The sequence below is a fragment of the Gossypium hirsutum genome, chromosome A01, assembly GCF_007990345.1.
Source record: "Gossypium hirsutum isolate 1008001.06 chromosome A01, Gossypium_hirsutum_v2.1, whole genome shotgun sequence".
In the NCBI taxonomy this organism is placed as follows: domain Eukaryota; kingdom Viridiplantae; phylum Streptophyta; class Magnoliopsida; order Malvales; family Malvaceae; genus Gossypium; species Gossypium hirsutum.
In genome coordinates this window covers 6,783,193-6,804,294 of record NC_053424.1, presented here as the reverse complement: position 1 = coordinate 6,804,294, position 21,102 = coordinate 6,783,193, and the positions used below count along the sequence as shown (strand labels likewise).

Here is a 21,102-nt window from a genome sequence, read left to right as displayed (position 1 = left end):
TACTCTTCACTACGAATTGAATTTCTCATTGTACAGAATTCAAAATATGTTCTCGTTTATTTCATTTGAAACTAGACTCATTAAGGAGTCTAAGCATATAAACTTTATCTTATAACAATTTTTTTACAATTTATAATGATTTTATAAAAACAGAACAGAGGATCTAGAAGTCATTTTGACCCTGTCCCACATCACTTCAAATATCTCATTATCGGAAATTCTTTTGCTTACACGGTTTCTTTTATAAGAAACTAGACTCATTAAGATTTAATTACATAATTTATTATGCTTCTAACTCATCTCCCACAATTTATGGTGATTTTCCAAAATCACATTACTGTTGCTGTCCCAAGCAGATTTGTTACCAAATCACTCTTTCACACATACCTTGCATGCATGTTATTTAAACATGCATATCACAAATCAATCATCACATACCTATGATTTCACTTAAGCATAAACTCTATTTCATCATTTTAAAGAACAAACATTACTCAATATTATCCAAGTTCACATTACACACAACATGTTATGCCGATTTTCCCCATTAGCATCTAAGGCACATGCATGCTCATTTGCTTGGCTCAACTTCACCTATCTTCCATTTTTCATCAAAAGAACATGAAACAACAACCATTTCCCTCATTTTAATTCATGACCGAATGCTCACAACACAACAAAAAAATCAAAATATGCTTCATGAGTTAAGGTAGAATCAAGAAGAACTCATGAACATCAAGATAGAAGCAAACTACCATGAACTTACCTTGCACCTTCTTCCCTCTAGTGACCGAATTTGTCAAGAGCTTTCTCCTCTCTTGCTCTCCTATTTTCGGCTATGATGAACAAAGATGAACAAAACTTTGTCCTTCACTTCCTTTTGTTATTTTATTACTCTTTATTTATAACATAAAATGACACATATCAATTAGTACCATAACTTCATGTCTTAATTTATTATTATCAAGTGCACATGTTGTCTATCACCAACATGATGGTCGGCCACTACACATAAAATGGGAGGTTTGACATGCAAATCCTCCTATTTTGCTCTACAAATTATTTGACCACTACAAATTAGCCTATAGCATTTTCAGAAATTTTCACATAAGTCCTATTTCATAATTTCACTCACAATTGACAAAATCAAAGCATGAAATTTTCACACATGCACTTTCACATGAAACAAACACAAAATATAACATCTAATTATTTTTGTGACTCGGTTTTGTGATCCCGAAACCACTTTCCGACTAGGGCCAAATTAGGGCTGTCACATATCATTAGTTGTTTCACTGTAGACTTTGATGCTTCCTCATTTAACATACAATCTTATGCAGATTAAGGTTGATTGTACTCACCAGTACTGATTGTGAAATACAAATGAGTTAGTTGCCACTTTTTTCCCATCATTATTGTTGTTCCAATGGTAGAATGCATGGGTCCTATTTTGGATTTCCAGTGTCAAATGACCATAACTAGCTTCTCGGAATGCAAAATACTCTGGTTGGGGATCTAAAAATCAGTAGAATCAAAAAACCATTTGCTTAATTTAGCCAGGTATTTAGTTTGTAACAGATTAACTGTAAACACGTAGCTAAATATCATTCTTGTATTTGTTGCAATATGCCATCAAACTAACCTTCCAGCTAGACCTTCTTGATTTCCACCATCTCCGACAGTGATGTAAACTGGAGTTGATTTGTCTGGTACAGGGTAACGTTCGCCACTTGATAATTGTACCTTATATTTGAGATTCGAACATGAAAATTCAGAGAAAAGAAACATGAGCCTTCCTTCCATAAAATAAACCAATGATTGTACTGAAATAGATACAATGGACAACAAATTATGCATGAAAGAGTTCAGTATAAAGAATTCAGATGGCTCAAAAATAACTTGAATCCATTGATGATCCAAGACCTTCAGCTTTCCTACACAATGCATGAAGGAACATGTATCAGTGGAGATGACATCCACAATCTCACATCACATTAATTGAGTTTCACAGAAAAGATGAATAAATTGGATTCTAGGTGCTAATGCATGAACCAACCCATAAGTCAATTTTGGTTATTAGTCATAAAATTACAATGTGGCAACATGGTACTACCAGTTAAAGATAAACATGCCGACCTTATATCAAGTGATGACTAGTGAGGTTAACGTAGGGTGGGAGTGACCTTACCTTTCAAGGAGACCTCTCTATCAAGAAACCCAAAAACAGATAAGGAGACTTTGTTTCGTACAGAGTCAGGAGTTTCAACAGCCTGAACCATGTCATTGGTCTTGAAGAAAAGGCGCCCCAAAGTACTTTTGTAGCCGCCTTCTGGTCACATGGGATTCGAACAGTAAACCACATCCCAATCTGGAAAAATCATAAGACTTCGCCAAAAATGGCAGAAGGTTACAGAGTCACAGAGGTAGAGAGCCAAGAAGAAGAAGAAAAAGAACAAAGACATGGTGTTTCAATGGCAAAGAACCAGACCCTGACAAAATAGGCAAATAAGACTTTTTTTTATAGTCTTCTTCTGCTGTTGTTTCTTCTTCTTCTCTGTTAAGGGTTTTTTAGGTTTTTTTTTTTAATTTCTGATGTGGACATCCTACGTGGCAAGTTAACTGGCCACATCAATTAGTTAACTTGCCACATCAGCAGTTCTGTTAAAACACTAACGAAAACTGTTAATCAATGACTGTTTTGTAACTTTTTTATAACGTTAGTGACTGTTTTGTTATTTTTCAAAAGTTGAGTGACTGAAATGAAACCTAGTTGACTGTTTTGTTAGCTATCTCAAAGTTAAGTGACTGTTGGTGTAATTTACTCTAATTTTTAATTAATTATTATGCACTGAGAAAGGATTTTACAAATTCAATCATTTTAATTCATATTTATCGTAGGTTAAAATATAATAATAGTACTTAAATTTTGTTTAAAGTTATATTTTAATCATCTAATTTTTGAATGTTATATAATAGTCATTAATGTTATTAAGTTATTACATTTTCTTTATTAGTCTTTTAATTTCCATTTCCCCTAAATGATGACATAATAAGTTAATTCAATAACTAATTTGACACATAAACTATAATTAAAATATCTTTATGATACTGTTAGAATTTTTTTTACCAATAATTTTAATAAAATTAAAAGAAATTATAAACATTAGAAAATTATAAATAAAATATTAAAACTCATAATTTATTTTAAAATTATAATCATACTTTTTAAATCATAAAATTCTAAAGATAATAATTACCGTTAATTTTATATTTAGATTTAATTATAAAAATATAAAATATAATTAAATTTTTAATATTTTACTTATTTTTAAATGGTAAAATGAACTTTTTGGTAAGTTGGGTTGGCTCGAAAATGGGTCTAGCTTGAACTTTTTCCTTTTGAATCAGGCGAACCCTGTTCAAATGTCCTTTTTCTTTGGACATAATTATTTTTTTGCCCTTTAACATAAAAAAAATCATTTTAGCCTTTTATTTTATTTTTTATTTTCTTTAGTCTTTAAATTTATTTTTTTTGTGTCAAATTCTAAAATGGATAGAAAAATTAACATTTGTTAACTTTGTTTACTTGGCATCACGTGGATGATATGTCAATAGTTAAATAATTTTTAAAGTATTATAAAAAATTATAAATTTTATAACTTTTTTTAAATTTTTAGAATTTTAAAAAATTAACTAAATGTTGACGTGTCATCCACATGACAATTCAAATGTACGTCACGTCAACAAAGTTAAAAAAAAAGTTAACTTTACCTTTCATTTGGGATAATTTAACAAGAAACACAAGTTTAAAAGTTAAAAAAATAAAAAGTTAAATGAAGAGCTAAAATAATTTTTTTATAAAATTATAGGTCCAAATTATACATTTTTCTTGCTTCTCTTATAGTTTTAGAATTCATCTATACTATATAAAAGCACTACTTTAAAAAAAATGTTTTGAAAATACCATTCATTATTAATTATATTATTAATTTGATATTAAAATAATAATTTATTAGTATTATTATGTGATAATAATAATAATCCCGTTAATCTTGTGACCAATGACAAAAGTATTATATTGTAGACATGAGATATTAATCTCCTCTCTTAATTAATTAATTTGGTATTATCTTTTGACAAAAATTATCTTTTAGTTTCTAGTTCATTTAGTCCACCTCGTACAAAATATAGGTATAAATGGTCTCGTGGTGGGTACTATTTCATTGTTTTCAAACCGATTCGATAGTTCAGGGATTTTAATAAAAACTTTTGAATAATACATTAACTACTTTGAAATTTTTTGAGATTAAGTGACAAAATAAAAACTTATAAATAATACAGTGATCTTGGGTGTAGTTTGCCCAAAAGAAAAAAAGCCAAAATGTTATGAGTAGGTGGGATCAGCTTTGTAACAATTCCATCCCTTCCTTTAATCCTAGGTCATAGAAATCTGGAAATTCTTCTATTTTACGCTTAACTTTCATCACTTTGCAACCAAATCGAAGTTCCATCATCGACTCCGTTCAGTTTCGCTCACAACCTCGCCGAGTTTTATAAGTAATTATAACTATGTTATGCTGAAATTTTCAGGTTTCAAGGAAAAGAAAGAAGGGCGGATCCTGTCAATACTGAAGCGGATTTTCTCATTAATTCATCTCTTTGTTTGATTGGAAGAGTTGACTTTTGGTCATATAGATCTGTCTATGACTGGTAGGTTAAATTCGGAATTAATGATTGTTTACCGGCTAAAGAAAGAATCTTTTCTTCTGATTGTTTTGATCTTTTAATTTGGTTACTGTTTTCATTTTCCTCAGAATTATTTGCAATTTAATCAGGCAGATACTGTTTCACGGAAACATGGACCTTTCTCCGTCTGAGGTTACCAGTCCATTTAAGAATAATGAAGCTGATCAGTCGAAGTATTTGAAGACTGAGCTCATTACAAGTGTTGAACCCCAATTGGTTGAATCAGGAACATCTAAATGTTTAGCCGATAACAACAGAAGATTTCTCAAACGTAGATTTAGTGTTATGGAAAGAAAAGTGCTTGCGGATCGGCGGTACATAGAGAGGAAGAAGGTAAAGAATTTGCGTGTCTTCCTTTTATCATTCTTCCCATTGTTTATGGGAGAAAGTTAGGATTACCTCCTTCAAGTTTAAAAGACAATTTTATAAAACTTGAAATTTTTGAACTGACAATTGAGGTATCTATTAAAAATTCAATTGTATAAAGTTCATCTCTTTTGTTCATGCTGCTTGAATAGAAAAAAATTTCATTTGCAAAAGGTACATACTATGAAGTTATGAGAAGAAAACTGTCTGTTCATAGTAACTAATATCTATGCCTGTGCATGTCACACCTTTCTTCTTAGTGTCTTCTGTAAGTAGTATTGAAAACGCTTATCTATAGCTCATCTTTATGGTATATTGCTGAGAATATGGAGGTGTTGCGATTGAAACAAAGATATTAATGACTAGTGATCATGAGGTTAAAATTTTAACTTTGCACAAGATTAAAAGAAGCTTGGCTGTCAAATACATTATTCGTTGATGTTGCTTTTTATTTTGCAGATGGAAATGGAGAGGCTGAAGGATGAGATAAGACGGTACGAAGAGGAGCTTTCACAGCTGCGTACCAATCAGAGTCTTCTAGCCCTAGATCTAGATAAGGTAGAATGTTGTTTTTCTCAAGCAACCAGCCAGTGGCATGATGATCAAACAGAAGAGGTCTCAAAGGTAACAACCGTTTGCTTCTGATGAGTTTTAGCATACGGAGTCACAATAATCTCTTCTCAGTTTTATTATCTTAGAACGATGTCAAAAACTTAAGTGTTATTTTGCATAGTCTCATCTTTGACAGAATAAATGCCATGCATAGCAAGATTCCTTTAAATTTTGTCTTACTCTTTCAATATCCTTTTGCACTTTGATTGGTCAAATTTGGAATGCTTATGTCATTGTATGTTCTATCGTCTCAATCAAATAAGAATTTATGTAAACGGTAAAAATGATATTCCATAGATTTAACATGTTGCGGTAATAGTGGTGTTTATGGGCTTGAACATTGGCTTGGCAGTATACCTGCACTCAATCTTTTGACAAAAAGAATCCCCCCTCCCCAGCCTTTTCTATCCCAACAAACTCTTATATCTCTCTTCTCTCCCAACAAACTCTTTTATCTCTCTATCTTTTTTTCCCTGTTAGACCATTTACGACAGTTCTTTAAAATCTTTCTGACTGTATTAGCATATGCTATTCATTTATTTGGTTTGAGCATGAGTAACCTTGCATGTCTAAATTTTTACACTCCTCAATTACTGGGAAGAAAATAGAATGTTCAATAAAGTCATCTTAATTGTCTCAAACCAAATCGACTTTTGTGTAAGCTTCTTTTTCTGTTATCATGAGTTTTTTTTACCTCCCAACATATTGTTTCAGTCCAGTAGTATCCAAAAGCATCAACGCATCCAAGATCAGCAGAAGATTAGTTCAAATGATGGAGGTGTGGCTATCAGTCAGAATCTTACAAATAATAAAGAGAGGACTCCAAATGCAAGAGCTGCTGTCAATGAGCCTGCTACTGAACATCAAGAGAGTGCTCAGAGTGGTTCATGTTCTGCTGAAGTGGCTAAGATCAAGTTGCCTAAGTTCCTTATGGAACTTCATACAGAAGTTGCGAGCAATGTAGACCTCTCAGATTTCACAGGCTTAGAGGGGGAGCAGAGAAGATTTGGGAGATTCAGTTTCCCATTGTCTCTGATTCCAACTGTTGAGAGAATAAACAGTGTCTATGGTGATATTTCTGCAACAAGTCTAGTAAGTCCCAGTGTTTCTGCCACAGTCTATGTTTTATTTTGTGCTGTGATCAGAGAGATGGAACATCTACGGCTTGAGGAAGTTACTGAGGACATATTGCTGAAGTGGAGAGATGTGATCAAGGATGCTTTACGCCTTGGTTTCAATGTGGCATTTGCCATGGAGCATTTGAAGAAAGTTGTCTGTGCTTACTTTGGTCAACCAGGGTGCAAATTGCTCCATGAAATTGATTCAAAGATCTCAACATTAGAGGCTGAGGTGAATGACTGGAAGAAGAAACGTGCTGAGATATATGAGGAGTTCAAGATGAGTATCGATGCTGTTGAGAACTTCATTGGAGTTCCTGTCAGCACAGGTTTATTTCCTTGGTCTTCTTCCAATAGAATTATGCATGGCTGAAAATGAGATACCATTCTTGACACTTATACTGCAGAAAAATCCCATCATATGAAACTGGTATACCATTTTACCTGATATCTTGCTCCTCCAAAAGGTTGACACAATCTTTCTGTATGGTATTCTTATTTGTTCAAGTAATACTCGCCATTGTTATCGACTTTACCCCTTAAATTTTTGGACTGACCCAAATGAGAACACTTGGATTTTCCCCCAAGCATATCCTGTATCAGCATCGAAACCGCCACTTCTATTTTTATCTGTTTGATGAAATGCAACTCCAAACTCCAATGAGCTTCACCAAAAGGCTTTCTTTATCAGCTATTGATGCTCAAACTACCCACCTAAACATCGTTGGTGGTGGCTCAAATATTGGGGCCTTGTTCCCTTATGGTTTGTTAATTTGGTTTGAGGCACATTGAGCAAAATCAAATGCCCAAGCAGTGAAGAAAGCTGAAAACAATTGGACTGGCTTTAGAATTGAGACTGGGAACAGGATACAAGGATGATGGGAAAAAGTCCTAAAAAGGATTGAGAGATCTACCATATAGTTTGTGTTTATATCACACCAATCTACGTAGTCTCTGTACTACTGTCACATTTTGCAGCTTATAGAAACTTACTTGGAATCTTTGTTTTCTTCAAATTATCCTTATGTGACACATCTGGTCTACATAGATACTCATACCGGATGTATGCTTGTATCCTACTTTTTTCTTAATTCGGGTACCGTAGACAGGGATTTTTTGATGATATTTTATTAGATTCATATACTGATTGTTACCTCAAATGATTGTTTTGAAATTCATAAGCATGTCTCAGAATTGTATATCAAAAGAAAAGGTTCTATAAGTCTTACAAACCTGCTCAAACAAAAACCATTGAAGTTGTAGCATTTCACATTTGTTAAATCCTGAATTATCTATCCTTGTATTCAAATTAAATATTTTTACTCAATATAACACAGACATTTAGCATTCTCCGTCAAACAATAATAGTGTTCAAATCAATTTCTAAGTAGATTCTTATAAGAATGATTGAAATAGGTGACAAGTTATTCTGACGACAATCTTGAAGGAAAGATGTAAGAAAACAAAGGAAATACAAACCTTGTTGTTTCCGAACATTGTTTCATATATGAATGGGATGGGCTTAGCTTAAACATCATTGGTCTTTGTGTTTTGTTGGCTACAAAATCAAAATTAAAGAGTTTTATCTGGTGAGCATGGAGGGTTATTCATCAGATGGGTCCAGTTCATTTTTCACTTTAAAGAAACCAGTTGATGGTCAATGGATGGAGCTGGTTGGTTTCGTGGAGGACAAAACTGAGATCTCTGCTGTAAATGGTGGACTCACTCAGTCTTTAACAGATCAAGACCAGTTGAATCAAGTAGGAACATCCGAAGGTTCATACCGAACGAAATCTGAAGGGGGAAGACCTAAACTTAGTTTAGCTCAGAAAAGAGAAAACAAAAGACTAAGTGATTACAGGTATAGGCAAAAGCGCAAGGTAAACATATATATAAAACATAACAAAGTTTGTCAAATTTTATGTAACACTAAAAGAACTTTAAGGATTGCCATGGTCTGCTGGAGATGCGTCTTCTTTGATGTCAACATGTCTTAGTGCAGATAACAGCAGATGAACTGTCAGCGGAGAACAAGCATTTGACAGAGGAAAATGAAGGGTTGATTGCTGAGAATAGACTGTTAAAATCAAAACTGGAATTGCTGCTCTCCTATGGTGATTCTAAAGCTGAAGCAGAACCTAGTTCAGGTTCAGGCAAGCCAATGGAGCAAAAGGCTAAACAAGATTACAGCAATTTAGGAGCAAGAAGAGCTCAAGCCACTGATGGTCACAGGGTAATTTGATATATAATTCATGGAGTTTTTGCAAACTTGTGACCTAGTTGCAGGCTTTGAATATGTTTCCACTGATCTGAACCTTGTTATTGGCAGGCTATGAGAGAACAAATAAGTGAAAGTACCAAAATTCTTAAGGATCTGATCCCTGCTTGCAATAAGGTATGCTAATGGATACGAATATTTTCAGTACTTATGGCATAATATAAGCCACTTCTGGATTCAGGTTCAGGGGGCGCTTTTGCTTGATGAGATTTTTAGTTACATTCAATCACTGCAACGTGAGATCGAGGTGTGGATCCTTCTGTTTGTTTATTTGTTGAGGGGAGTTCGGACAGGAGAAGTCTTTTAAGTATTATCTGTCCTGAGTTGGAGCCTTTGATAGGTCAGTATTGTCTCCGGGTCAAACTGGGATTTTGTCTTCCAACTCTGTTGAGAGCTCGAGCTTGAGGCGGGGTATGCAAAGTAGGAGTGCCACATTAGATCGGGCCGTGCCTAATGCACGGGCCACCTACTGAAGGGATGTGAGTGTCTTGTGCTCGGTAAGGTTTCAATTCTTGACCTATATAGGATATAGATCATTTGAGGGAAAAGATGGTACAAATTAGGGGTTCAAACTCTATCTAGCACGAGGTGCTTACATCCTCTTATTAGGTGGCCCGTACATTACGTACGACCAATCCAACAAGGCATTCTCACTCCACATACTCCGACTCAACTTGAGTACAATACCAGCCCATTAAGGGCCGATCAGCTCTAAATAGACAATATGTGAAGATTTCTCCGGAAAGAAACTCGAGTCCCTCAACATTTATAATAACATAACTGTATATATTTTACATTTATATATACCTACTTATGTTGCAGTTGCAGTTCTTGTCATTGGAGCTTGCCGCAATCAATCCAAGAACGAACCCCGCCATTGAGGCATTTCCTCTTAAAGACGTAAGTATTTATTCAATCCAAATCTCATGTACAATTTCCTCTGTGTTTGGTTTACAATTCAATGTTTGGTAATGTTTTCAGCTCATGGATGTGGACATGAATGAGTTTCAAAACCTGCTACAGATGATCCTGGTTAATGCGGATCTCAACCCGACAAAACCCGAAGCAGCAACATGCTGTAACGATGAAATGCCCGTTAGTGACCTACTTACGAAAATCGAAGCCGATGAAGAGAGCAAGGGGAAGTTTTCAGACTTCAATGGCTTAGATGGGGATCGCATAAAGCATGGGAAATATAGTTTCCCACACTCTCTGGTCCCTACCCTCGAGACAATCATTGGTGCTTATGGCGATATTTCCGCAACAAGTAAGATGAACCCGAGCATCACCGAGATGGTATACATAATGTTCTGCGCTAGTGTCAAAGAGATGAACGATCTACGACTCGAGGAAATCACCGAGGATAGGATATTGAAGTGGAGGGACGCGATCAAGGACGCTTTACGTATCAGTTTCAAGGTGGATTTCGCCATGGAACATTTGAAGAAAATCGCTTACGCTTACATCGGTCAAATCGAACGTCAGAAGCTGAAGGATCTAGCTATGAGGATCTCCAGGTTAGAGGATGATCTGAACTTTAGGAAACAAGAGCTTGCAAAGGCATATAAACAGTCCAAGGTTTACATTGATGTTGCGGACAATTTTAATGGCAAGCTTGTTAGCTGGGGTATGTTTCAGTCCTGTGCATAATTTAAAACATCCATACGAACTATCCAAACTCGGAAATTCAATTTTCTTACAACATAATAACACAAACACGATATGGATACACGAACTACGAACAGGATACACGATAAGCCCTGCAATCATCCTTTCATCTTCGGTCCAACTTCGAAATTGGAAAAACATACGGCCACGCAGCACCTGTTACGATTCTCAAGGAAAGAAAAGGCTTTCCTTTTGCCATCTTCATTTCCAAGCTCAACATTTGAGAAACATAACAGGAAACAACTTCTCTTCCTGTTCTTATTATCATTCTTTTCAGACATCGAGCCGTGGTCAACGGTGAGATCAAGGGCCGGAACTTCCGGAACAGCTTCGAGTTCCTTAGGGGGCACGGTGACACTGTCTTTGACGTTTGTATTTTCATTGTATCGCATGATCATCACTTACCATCAAAATTGTTTCAGGTTTGTTACCAATTGGCAGAATGGATAAGAGCTTAAATATATATTTAGGGTCTCCATATTATTTTTTATTTCAACTCTTCAAATGGAATCTCAAAATAGGAGTAGATTTTAAAAAATAATAATAATAATCTAATTTTCCTATTTAGTTGAAGCTATTATCAAATGCATTTACATCATTGCTTACTGAAAATTGTAGAACTTGCTTAATAGAAAATTATTGCATGGACCATCTAGTGACATAGACAGAAGTTGATGTATAAGTTTCTTTATGGTCCAATCACAATTGCAGAATTATTCATACATTTACATAATCTTTACAATTTCAAGATTGCTTTCAAGGCCTTACTTTTAAATACTTATACCATAACTTAGCATCGAAGGATAAAAAATAATAGGTAAACTACATAAATGGTCTCTAAATTATTGTTTTCATTCTATTTTGGTCACTGAATTATTAAATTTTTCTATTTAGTTACTTAACTTTTCGAAATCAAATATTTTGATTACTCTCCCGTTAGTTGTCGTTAGATAAGTGACGGAAAGCTGAAGTGGGGCTTTTCTATTCTAGTAACAAATTTAACCCTTCAATATTTAGATATTCTATCGCTTTAATCCTAAATATAAAATATTCAACAAATTTAGCCCTCAATTTTTACAAAATTTGTCCTTTTTAATTCAAATTCTAATAAATTCAACAAAATTTAGCCCTCAAAATTTACAAGATTTATGCAATTTAGTTCTAACTCTAAAAATTTCACAAAACAATATTAAGAAAGAAATCATTTTTAGTCCTTTTAGCTCACCCTTTGATAATGGGTATAGAAACAATGAAAATCTAGCAGCCGTGAATGAGTTGTGTTTGTTAGCAGGATTTGGGTTTATTGATTGGATTATTTTGACAGTTAAAAAGAAGAAGAAAAGATTGATTATTGCAACTAGATTTGGTTATAGGTGTATGACAAATTTGTATAAATATTGAAGGCTAAATTTGTTAAATATTTTATATTTAGGATTAAATTGATAGAATGTCTAAATATTAGAGAGCTAAATCTGTTATTAGACCAATAAAGAAAACCATATATCAGTTTCCCATCACTCATCTAATAGCTATCGGGAGAGTGAGCAAAAAATTTGATTCAGTGATTAAATAAAAAAAATTAATAGTTCAATGACCGAACTAGAATGAAGTCAGTAATTCAGTTACCATTATTGTACTTTACCCAAAACAATAAAATACCACAAAATCACTCCATTGAAATCAAACAAAATTACAGTTCACAATTCGTTTATTACAATACCATAGCTAGAACTAAAAGAACAGAAAAAATTTTTATTACAATAAAACTATACTATCGATAGAACAACACGATTCTACACACCATGATACAATATTTATTTATTTTACAAACATTGGAAGTTCTTTTATTTGTAATTTATGCTACCAAATGGCAGTTCATGAATGGTGACATCACTTGGGAATTTTGGGAGGGGCGTCTTCATGCTCAGAACCGATTTGGAAATTGGAACAACACATCACCATCCCAACTTTGGTTTCCCCACTGTTCAAAAACGGCAAGGCCTTCGCCTTTTCTTCCTCGTTCTCGAACTGCATGTTAGAGAAACACAAGAACATACATCTTCTGTTCTTCTTGTTCTTGTTCTTGTTCTTGTTCTTGTTCTTTGACTGCACAACTAGGGCAGCCTCAAGAGGGGGCTCGAAGGTGGGGGAAACAGCTATGTACTCAGCAGTGGTCTCGCTTGTCTCGGTGTTACTGGCCATTGCTTAGTTTGCTTTAAAATTTTCAATGGGCAAAGCAATGGACAAACATAAGCATATATAAAGGGCAAAGTCTTAAGGAAAAGTCAATTGTTGCTTAGATTACGCAAGTAGGCAATGAAAACACGAATTGTACAAGGTTTTTCTGGGTAATTATTCCATGATTTTTAATGTTTTTCTTCAAGGTTTTTCACTTTGTTCTATGGGCAGTGGCACAAGGGGTTATTAATACTGGAAAATACAAATGGAGTTTTAAAGGACCATTGGATTAGATAGGACCCTTGTATTCTCCATGGAGAACAAATTAAAAAGACTAATACAATGAGAATTAGACCAATCTATTGAATCATTCGCATTCAGTGACCAATTTTAACAAATCTTTTCAATGCAAAACTATGTCCAAAGTTCAATAATAATTTTGGCCAAGCCAAGCCAACCTGAACTTAGAAAAGCTTTATACTTAATCCAACCATACAGGCCACGCTTATTGAGTAAACCAGACCATTGGACATGTCACTAATCACTATCAAAGATATGATACATGGAATTGCAAGGTCTAAGAGCGACTATGAACAAAAGAAATATCATTCAAAGAGATCAATCAGTTCATGACACTCATAGAAATTTACCCAGCACCATCAATTTTATCAACCTGCTAAACATCCAACAAAATTTATTGTGCTACATGATGCAAACAAAAGAATCTGTTATAAGTTGCCCAACATATTCAATAGCAATTCTTTAGTAGCCAGTAACCATAAGTCTATGCATATTCTCTTTATCTACAACAATGCCTAAAAGCTACAATAGTCTCTGAATTCATCTTAGAACAAAGATTTAAGATTGGTAGTTCCCACCAGGCATGTTTCCTCCACCAACATTTGGAGGATAGTTATTCTGGTGATATTGAGCATTGGGTGTAGCACCTTGGTAAGGTGTGTTTCCATAGTTAGGACCAGGACCAGGTTGGAAGTTCTGCGCATTTCCAGGAGCGTTTCCATAGTTGGGGCCAGTTTGGAAGTTTGGAGCATTTCCAGGCATCTTACCGGACCATCCTTGATTCGGTGTCATTCCTCCCATATTATTGGGTGGCATCCTTCCCATGTTGTTGGGTGGCATCCCTCCCATGTTGTGGGGAGGCATCCCTCCCATGTTGTGGGGAGGCATCCCTCCCCTGTTGTTGGGAGGCATTCCAGCAGTATTTGGAGCGACATTCTGCATGCCCTGATTTGGAGGAGGCGTCTGATTATCTCTAGTATTCATGTTCTCCCTTCTCCGCTCATAGTTCCTTGATCTATCATAATTGCGTGGCCTGTCATTGCGCCTATTTCTCTCATTTGCTCTAGCATTATTTCTCACCCATTCCTCATGGTATTTTGGGTCATAAGGCACAGCTTGCCCATTAATGAAAGGTTCCCCTGAAAATCAATAAAGTACGCTTTCTAGAATTAATAGCTTAAAACAAAGAGACACCAAATAAATAAATATTCAAGATTAAAAATGAATATTTACCTCCATAATCCTTGTTCTTGACATCTAGATAGGAATCTGGAAGAACCCACCGAACTCCAGGAAGTTCTGAAGAAAAAATAAAAAATTATGAGACATAGGTAACAAATAGCATTGAAGTGGCAAAACAATAAGAAAAGAGGTCATGCACCTTTGAGCTTATATGAGACCTCTTCAGACACCAAAGCACCAAATGCATAGTAATGTCTGGTTGAAACTGAGTATATCTTCATTCTTGCTTCGTCCTCACTGCATATACAATACACGGAAATAAACAATAATCACAATACATCACTTGTTCTGAAGGAATAAAAACAAGCAAGTAATTGTAAAAAACATCACTACAAACAAGGAAATCCCAGCACTTAAATAATACAACAATCATCACATAGATAAATGGATCTTTTGCCACAACTAATAGTATAACATGTTGAATGAATATAGATCAGATCTAAAATCCCTTGTAGAACAAGCATTGCATACTTGCAATACAAAGACAGAAAAAAGTTGTTTCAATGACCATAGTCAATGTGCAGAGATTCTTCTATCCAGTTACATCTTAATCCACATACTCGATGCGTTAACAATAAAAAAGCTACAATGACAAAAGAATTATGCATCACATAGTTCCATCTCAAAGATGAATAAATTTATTTCAAAGACTGGAGTTAATATGCAGATACTCTCCTATCTGAGTTACCATACTCATCTTGTGCTAACAATTAAAAAAGTGTAGGAATGACACAAGTATCTGCTCGTGTGAAAATTAAAATAACATCCGAATACAAACATGAAAAAGAAAAAATCGTGAAACATAACAATCAAACTATATATAGTCGCCACTTTCCTCAACATCCATTAGCAAACAAGAAAAAAAAATGAAAAATAAGGCTTAGTTTCCTCAAAAGTTGCTACCATGTAAAATAAAGTAGAAAAAGCCAGAGTTGATTGTAAATGAATGTAATAAAATTACAACTTCAATGCCATATAAACAAAACAAAACAAAAAAAAATCAGTCCTTTCATTGTTACTGATTCCAAAAAAATTTAACTGCAAATAGCTTAATATTTAAAAAAAAAAACCAAAAAGAAACCCATTGTAAATAAGCAAAAAAAAAATAGCCGAAAAAGAATACCTGCCCACTACTTGAGCTAGGGTTTTGATATAACTATCAATAATATCATCCCTAGTAGCATCCTCTTTAGGCGGCTCCACCACAACAAGCCAATGCTCAAAATCACATCCGTCGAGCAAGATGGTCTCTTTTGGGGGCCGGTTCGAGTAGTTAGGATTGGGGTCATTGAGGGAGGACCTGGCTGCTCGAGTGGAGAACGATTTAACAGCTGGGGAAAGTGAGTCACGAAGGAGTGAGTAGCAAGGCGGGGCACGAAGGCGACGGAGTAAGGAGAGAGAAGGGGTTGGCGATGGGGTGATAAGAGTTTTGGTGGAGGAAGCGGCGGAGGAGGAGGAGGAAAAGGAAGAGAAAGAGCGGGAGGAGGGGAAGAGGAAGGAAGATACGGCTTTGGGTTTCGAGAGGAGAGCGCGAGAGAGGGCTTGGGTCGCCATTAGTGGAGGCAGCGAAGTGATTAGACGGTTCACGAAAATGTTACGAGGGATTTGGAAGGGGTTTGTTGAGATTACAACGACAAGAAAGGAAACCTGCGGAGAAGAGGCACAAACTCCTCTGTCAAAAGCTTTTATTGAATTCACTCTTTTCACGCCGACTAAGATTTTTTGCTATTAAATATTAAATATATTATACTAATAAATACTAATAAGAATATAAACAAAACTTCCACATAAGCTCTTAAATTCCGATTGTTTCACACTTTCAAATTAAGGAGCTCGTCACTTTGTGATAGCATGTGTTTATTTGGAATAGCTCGCCATACTCAGAGGATTCGCTAATCTTGATGAATTTGCACATTTGATGAGCTTGTAATCTTGGTGAGCTCACATATTTTAGTGAGCTCGCATGGATGATCACTTTCCTATTCTTTTCCTTGACCTTCGTGCTGCGAAAATTAATTTTATTCATTTACTCTTTAAACCTTAACTTATTGAGTAATTTGGTCAATATGTCTATAAGTTGATCTTTTGGACTACAACGGACTACAGTCACTTCTTTACTTTTATCACAAAGTAGTACTTGATTTTAAAATGTTTTATCTTTCCATGAAAGATTGGATTCTTCGCAATTGCTATGGCTGATTGGTTGTCACAAAAAAATTGAGTTGCTTCAATCTGCTCACGGTTCAAATTAAATAAAATTCTTCTCAACCAAATCACTTGGTTGACTGTTGTTATTGCAGTTGCATACTCAACCTCAGCTGTGGATTGAGTAATTGTTGATTGCTTCTTCAAACTCCATGAGAATACCCCAAATCCAAGCGAAAAGAAATATTCAAAGGTACTTCACATGTCATCCATTGATCAAATCTAGTCATTGTCAATGTACCCAATAAGTTTCAAGGAGTTGCCATTGCGAACCAAACACCAAAATTAGTTGTTCCTTTGATGTATCTGAGCACCCTCTTCAAAGGACAAGAGCTTAATTGATTGCTTAAATTTAATTGAAGGTTCAATTGAGTGCTTAAATCGATAGAGGGCTCAATTGAGTGCTATTTTTAATTGATGGCTCAATTGGTTATTAAATTGTATTCAAGGAGGTTTTTTATAATAAACCTAAAATTAAAATGTATAAAAGTATTAAAATAAAACTTTGATTGAATGATAAATTTAAAATTTTGCGAACTTAGTCGGCATAAGTTTAAATTTCATCGTATGCATATTTTTAATTATCTTTTTTTAATAAAAGACTAAAATACCCTCAAATAATATATTTATTTTAATAATAAAAGGGCATTAAAATAAATTTTAATTAAATTGGAACACAAACTCAATAAAGATGTTTTATGTTTAAATCCAAAAGAAAAAAAAACAAATTCAAATCTATAAATAATTTAGCTTCCACCAATTTGTCTTAAAGGAATAATAAAACATAAAAAAAATTGGAAAAAAATAGAAGGATAATGCGTTTTAGCACACTCAAACCCATAAATAGAAGAATAATGCGTTTCAGCACACTCAAACCCATATCCTCCTACATTAACAATAATACTTATGTCAATCGAATTAAGTTTCAATTGACTTCTTTTTTTTTTATGATTGGATGACTTATATTTTAGAATTTTAACAATTTATATTTCAATGTTGAAGATGATGAATCCATAAAAAATGATTTTATTCGAAACAATAGGATGAGAATAAAATTAAAAATATAAAATATTTTAATATTCAGCATTTAATATTATTAAACAACATATTTATATTAAGCACTTAATTTTTAGGGTGAAAGATAAAATCTTAATTAAAGATAATACCAAATTTGTTAAAAATCCATCAATTAACAGTATTTTTTTTCCCGAAAAAACACTTGATTAAAAAATAAGTAAGGTAAGGTTTTGCGTGGCACATTACATTAAGCACACCTTTCCCAAAGATATCTGTTAAGCATAATCTTCAAACCAAAAACATTTAAGAAACTATTTCGCTAAATCAAAGGAAACCATAAAAAAAATGATAGCTTGGTTTGATAAACATAACCAGATTAAAGTTGGCCCTAATTTCATACTTCAAAAAATCAAGATTAGGGTTCTATAAGTTTAAATTGGATGACCCAACTTGGGATTAATTGTGTTGTTCCATTAATACATAGCCCCCCAAAATGGAATTTCTTAGTTTATATAGCCAATTGTTTTAGTTTTCTCCCAACTACCTTAATTTTTTTTTAGCTGTCAAGAGTAGGGAAGATAGGGTAAGGCCAACAACATACCTCTTATGGGTTTGGGTAGCTCACCTGAAATAAGTAGAACTTTCAACATTAGCCAATCACTTAAATTTAATTTGTGACATTTATTTCTTTCTTCTTTGCACTTTGGGTTTCTTGTAAACTAAATATCTTATTCACCCAAACCCCACCAAAAACTATAATAAATAAAGTCAATTAAAGTCCAATAATCCAAAACAGGCTAAATTTACATGCATGCAAAACTTAGCTATTCATTTATTTCTTGTTGTTGCTTGTTGAAGGGATACCCAGTTTGTTGTGTTGGTTCATCTCCTTTTATATTCTTTTCTTCACTTAACTTCAGGTATCCCCAGTTTTTCCTCTCAAACTTTCTCACATTTTCTTTCTCTCATGGAATTGCCTGTTAAGTCCCCGGATTCTGGTGGCCGGAAATATCCGTACAGATTGGAAACTAGGGATCTGTCTTACAAGTTGAGCACCAAATTTGAAGACTATTTCAGGTGTGATTTTTGTGGTGGAAATGAAGGTAGAGCTGCTGCTAAGTTCATTTTGAAGGGTGTGAACTGTGAAGCTAGGCCTGGACAGGTTACTGCAATAGCTGGACCAAGTGGTGCAGGCAAAACTACATTGCTAGATATTCTTGCTGGGAAGATACCACCTTGTGAAGTGTCATCAGGGGAAGTTCTTGTCAATGGCAAGCCTATTGATGTTAAAGTTTTTCGGAGAGTTTCGGGGTATGTTACGCAAGACGACACGCTATTTCCGTTGCTGACAGTCGAAGAAACGTTGATGTATAGTGCACTTTTGAGGCTACCAGGAGGGAGGAAGGAAGCTGGTTCTAGAGTGAAAGAGCTAATGAAGGAGCTAGGATTGGAACATGTGGCGGGTTCCAGGATCCGTGAGGGATCGAACAACGGCATTTCGGGTGGAGAAAGGCGTAGAGTATCGATCGGTGTCGATTTGGTTCATGACCCTGCTGTTATCTTGATTGATGAACCAACTTCAGGGTTGGATTCTGCTTCAGCTCTTCATGCAGTGACACTACTGAAATCAATGGCAGTTAATCAAGGTAAGACTATTGTTTTAACCATCCACCAACCTGGTTTTCGGATCCTCGAACTGTTTGATCGCATCGTTTTGCTTTCAAACGGATTTGTCGTCCATAACGGAGGGCTAAACCTTCTCGAAGAAAGACTAAAGTTTGCTGATCATCGAATCCCTCGACATGTCAATGTTCTTGAATTCGCAATCGATGTTATAGAAACTTTACCCGTCCCAAATCCAGGCACTCTAAGTAACATAAACCGGGAAGACCGTAAAATTACAACCCCAATCCGCTTCGAAAGAAAGCTGCTCGTCTACCCAAATTCCCGGTTCGACGAGGTCCTGATATTAGGACAAAGATTCTGCAGCAACATATTCAGAACCAAACAACTCTTTGCCACAAGGGTCATACAAGCCTTGGTAGCAGGTTTTATACTTGGAACCATATATTTCAACGTAGGAAATGACAAAGGAAAGATAGCTTTACAAACCCAAACAGGGTTCTTCGCTTTCACCCTCACATTCTTACTATCTTCAACCACTGAAGGACTACCAATTTTCTTACAAGAAAGAAGGATCCTAATGAGAGAAACATCAAGAGGAGCATACAGAGTCTCCTCCTATGTCTTGTCCAATACCATTGTTTTCCTCCCATTTCTTTTAATGATAGGCATCCTCTTCACTTCACCAGTTTACTGGCTTGTTGGATTGAGAAAAGACACCATTGATGGGTTCCTTTACTTCTCCTTGGTGGTATGGATGGTACTTTTGATGGCCAATTCATTCGTGGCATGTTTCAGTGCACTTGTTCCAAACTTCATAATGGGGAACTCAGTGATTGCAGGTCTAATGGGGTCTTTCTTCCTGTTTTCAGGCTATTTTATAGCTAAAGATAAGATACCAAGTTACTGGGTTTTCATGCATTATTTGAGCTTGTTTAAGTACCCATTTGAATGCTTTATGATAAATGAGTATGGAGGGGAACAAGGGGAAAGGAAGTGCATCGAAATTGAGAATGGTGAATGTAGGTTGTATGGGAGTTCGTTCTTAAGACAGCAAGACCTGAAAGATTCACAGAAATGGACCAATGTAGGTGTCATGTTGGGCTTCATAGTTGGGTACAGAGTGCTTGGTTTAGTTATTTTGTGGTTTAGATGTTACAAAGCTAGAAACTAAATAATCTTTTCTTTTCTTTTTAATTTTTTTCATTATTATTGTTATTTATCAATTTTTTTTACTCACCCATCTACCTATATACTTAATGCAAAATCTGTATGCATACATGGATTTGCTTTAAATTCATTGAGGAAAGGGATTTAGCAGATAGTTGTTGTTGTTATTATTATTCTTATTAGGCTCTCTGGTCTTCCTTTTGGGGTTTAGTTCATATTATGGACTCTTTTCTATCAGAAATTTACCAACTAATTAAAGGAATTGGTTTATTTAATTATGGATTGGTTTCCAACTTCCCATTATGGTCTTCACCTTCTAACCCAATTAAGAATTTTAAATATTTGCATTAGGGAAACCTTATCCCAACCTTCATCATTAAACTCCTTTTCACAATATCATAATGCTCTCGTTTGTGGGTTTTCTTTTGAAATCTTTTTTATATTTCACTAGATTCCAATTAAATTACAGAGTAACAGTAGAATCGATAAAAGTATGTAGCTTTATATTAGGAGTCGGATTGTATTTTGTCTTCTCTATTAAAAAAAAAGTAAAGTAATCCATGTACATTATATTAAAGA

At 34.8% G+C, this 21,102-nt stretch overlaps 4 protein-coding genes across 5 annotated transcripts; 3 read left to right on the top strand and 1 right to left on the bottom strand.

Annotated features, from left to right (window-relative positions):
- Positions 1-4,225: 4,225 nt before the first annotated feature.
- On the top strand, positions 4,226-8,002 carry LOC107917852 (uncharacterized). Of its 2 annotated transcripts, none has more exons than XM_016847213.2 (4): positions 4,226-4,710; positions 4,815-5,079; positions 5,572-5,736; positions 6,439-8,002. In XM_016847213.2, exons 2-4 carry the CDS (start codon positions 4,858-4,860, stop codon positions 7,213-7,215), a joined length of 1,164 nt encoding a protein of 387 aa, XP_016702702.1. In that variant the 5' UTR covers positions 4,226-4,710; positions 4,815-4,857; the 3' UTR covers positions 7,216-8,002. The 2 variants fall into 2 exon arrangements, with proteins under 2 accessions (XP_016702702.1, XP_016702703.1); XM_016847214.2 differs by having other exon boundaries at positions 4,227-4,710; positions 4,836-5,079.
- Positions 8,003-8,134: 132 nt separating this feature from the next.
- On the top strand, positions 8,135-11,297 carry LOC107917853 (uncharacterized). The gene is made up of 5 exons (XM_016847215.2): positions 8,135-9,075; positions 9,172-9,237; positions 9,302-9,367; positions 9,943-10,020; positions 10,102-11,297. Exons 1-5 carry the CDS (start codon positions 9,004-9,006, stop codon positions 10,768-10,770), a joined length of 951 nt encoding a protein of 316 aa, XP_016702704.2. The 5' UTR covers positions 8,135-9,003; the 3' UTR covers positions 10,771-11,297.
- A 2,379-nt stretch (positions 11,298-13,676) lies between these two features.
- On the bottom strand, positions 13,677-16,329 carry LOC107917851 (multiple organellar RNA editing factor 8, chloroplastic/mitochondrial). Its single transcript, XM_016847212.2, has 4 exons — positions 15,632-16,329; positions 14,648-14,745; positions 14,500-14,565; positions 13,677-14,405 (listed from the first exon to the last, which is right to left on the bottom strand). The coding sequence occupies exons 1-4, from the start codon at positions 16,060-16,062 to the stop codon at positions 13,825-13,827; spliced, it is 1,176 nt and encodes a 391-aa protein (XP_016702701.2). The 5' UTR covers positions 16,063-16,329; the 3' UTR covers positions 13,677-13,824.
- A 2,262-nt stretch (positions 16,330-18,591) lies between these two features.
- LOC107916851 (ABC transporter G family member 10) lies at positions 18,592-20,677 on the top strand. The gene has a single exon (XM_016846216.2). It carries the CDS (start codon positions 18,698-18,700, stop codon positions 20,525-20,527), a length of 1,830 nt encoding a protein of 609 aa, XP_016701705.2. The 5' UTR covers positions 18,592-18,697; the 3' UTR covers positions 20,528-20,677.
- Positions 20,678-21,102: the final 425 nt, after the last annotated feature.

What these genes read in the sequence shown, in the direction of transcription:
- LOC107917852 (XM_016847213.2), top strand. Translation starts at nt 4,858, where the DNA reads ATGGACCTTTCTCCGTCTGAGGTTACCAGTCCATTTAAGAATAATGAA. An exon ending in GGTACATAGAGAGGAAGAAG is followed by an intron (nt 5,080 to 5,571) that starts GTAAAGAATTTG and finishes TTTATTTTGCAG; the next exon opens with ATGGAAATGGAGAGGCTGAA. An exon ending in AAACAGAAGAGGTCTCAAAG is followed by an intron (nt 5,737 to 6,438) that starts GTAACAACCGTT and finishes ATATTGTTTCAG; the next exon opens with TCCAGTAGTATCCAAAAGCA.
- LOC107917853 (XM_016847215.2), top strand. Translation starts at nt 9,004, where the DNA reads ATGGAGCAAAAGGCTAAACAAGATTACAGCAATTTAGGAGCAAGAAGA. An exon ending in AAGCCACTGATGGTCACAGG is followed by an intron (nt 9,076 to 9,171) that starts GTAATTTGATAT and finishes TGTTATTGGCAG; the next exon opens with GCTATGAGAGAACAAATAAG. An exon ending in TGATCCCTGCTTGCAATAAG is followed by an intron (nt 9,238 to 9,301) that starts GTATGCTAATGG and finishes TTCTGGATTCAG; the next exon opens with GTTCAGGGGGCGCTTTTGCT.
- LOC107917851 (XM_016847212.2), bottom strand. Translation starts at nt 16,062, where the DNA reads ATGGCGACCCAAGCCCTCTCTCGCGCTCTCCTCTCGAAACCCAAAGCC. An exon ending in CTAGCTCAAGTAGTGGGCAG is followed by an intron (nt 14,746 to 15,631) that starts GTATTCTTTTTC and finishes TTGTATATGCAG; the next exon opens with TGAGGACGAAGCAAGAATGA. An exon ending in CAAGAACAAGGATTATGGAG is followed by an intron (nt 14,406 to 14,499) that starts GTAAATATTCAT and finishes ATTGATTTTCAG; the next exon opens with GGGAACCTTTCATTAATGGG.
- LOC107916851 (XM_016846216.2), top strand. Translation starts at nt 18,698, where the DNA reads ATGGAATTGCCTGTTAAGTCCCCGGATTCTGGTGGCCGGAAATATCCG.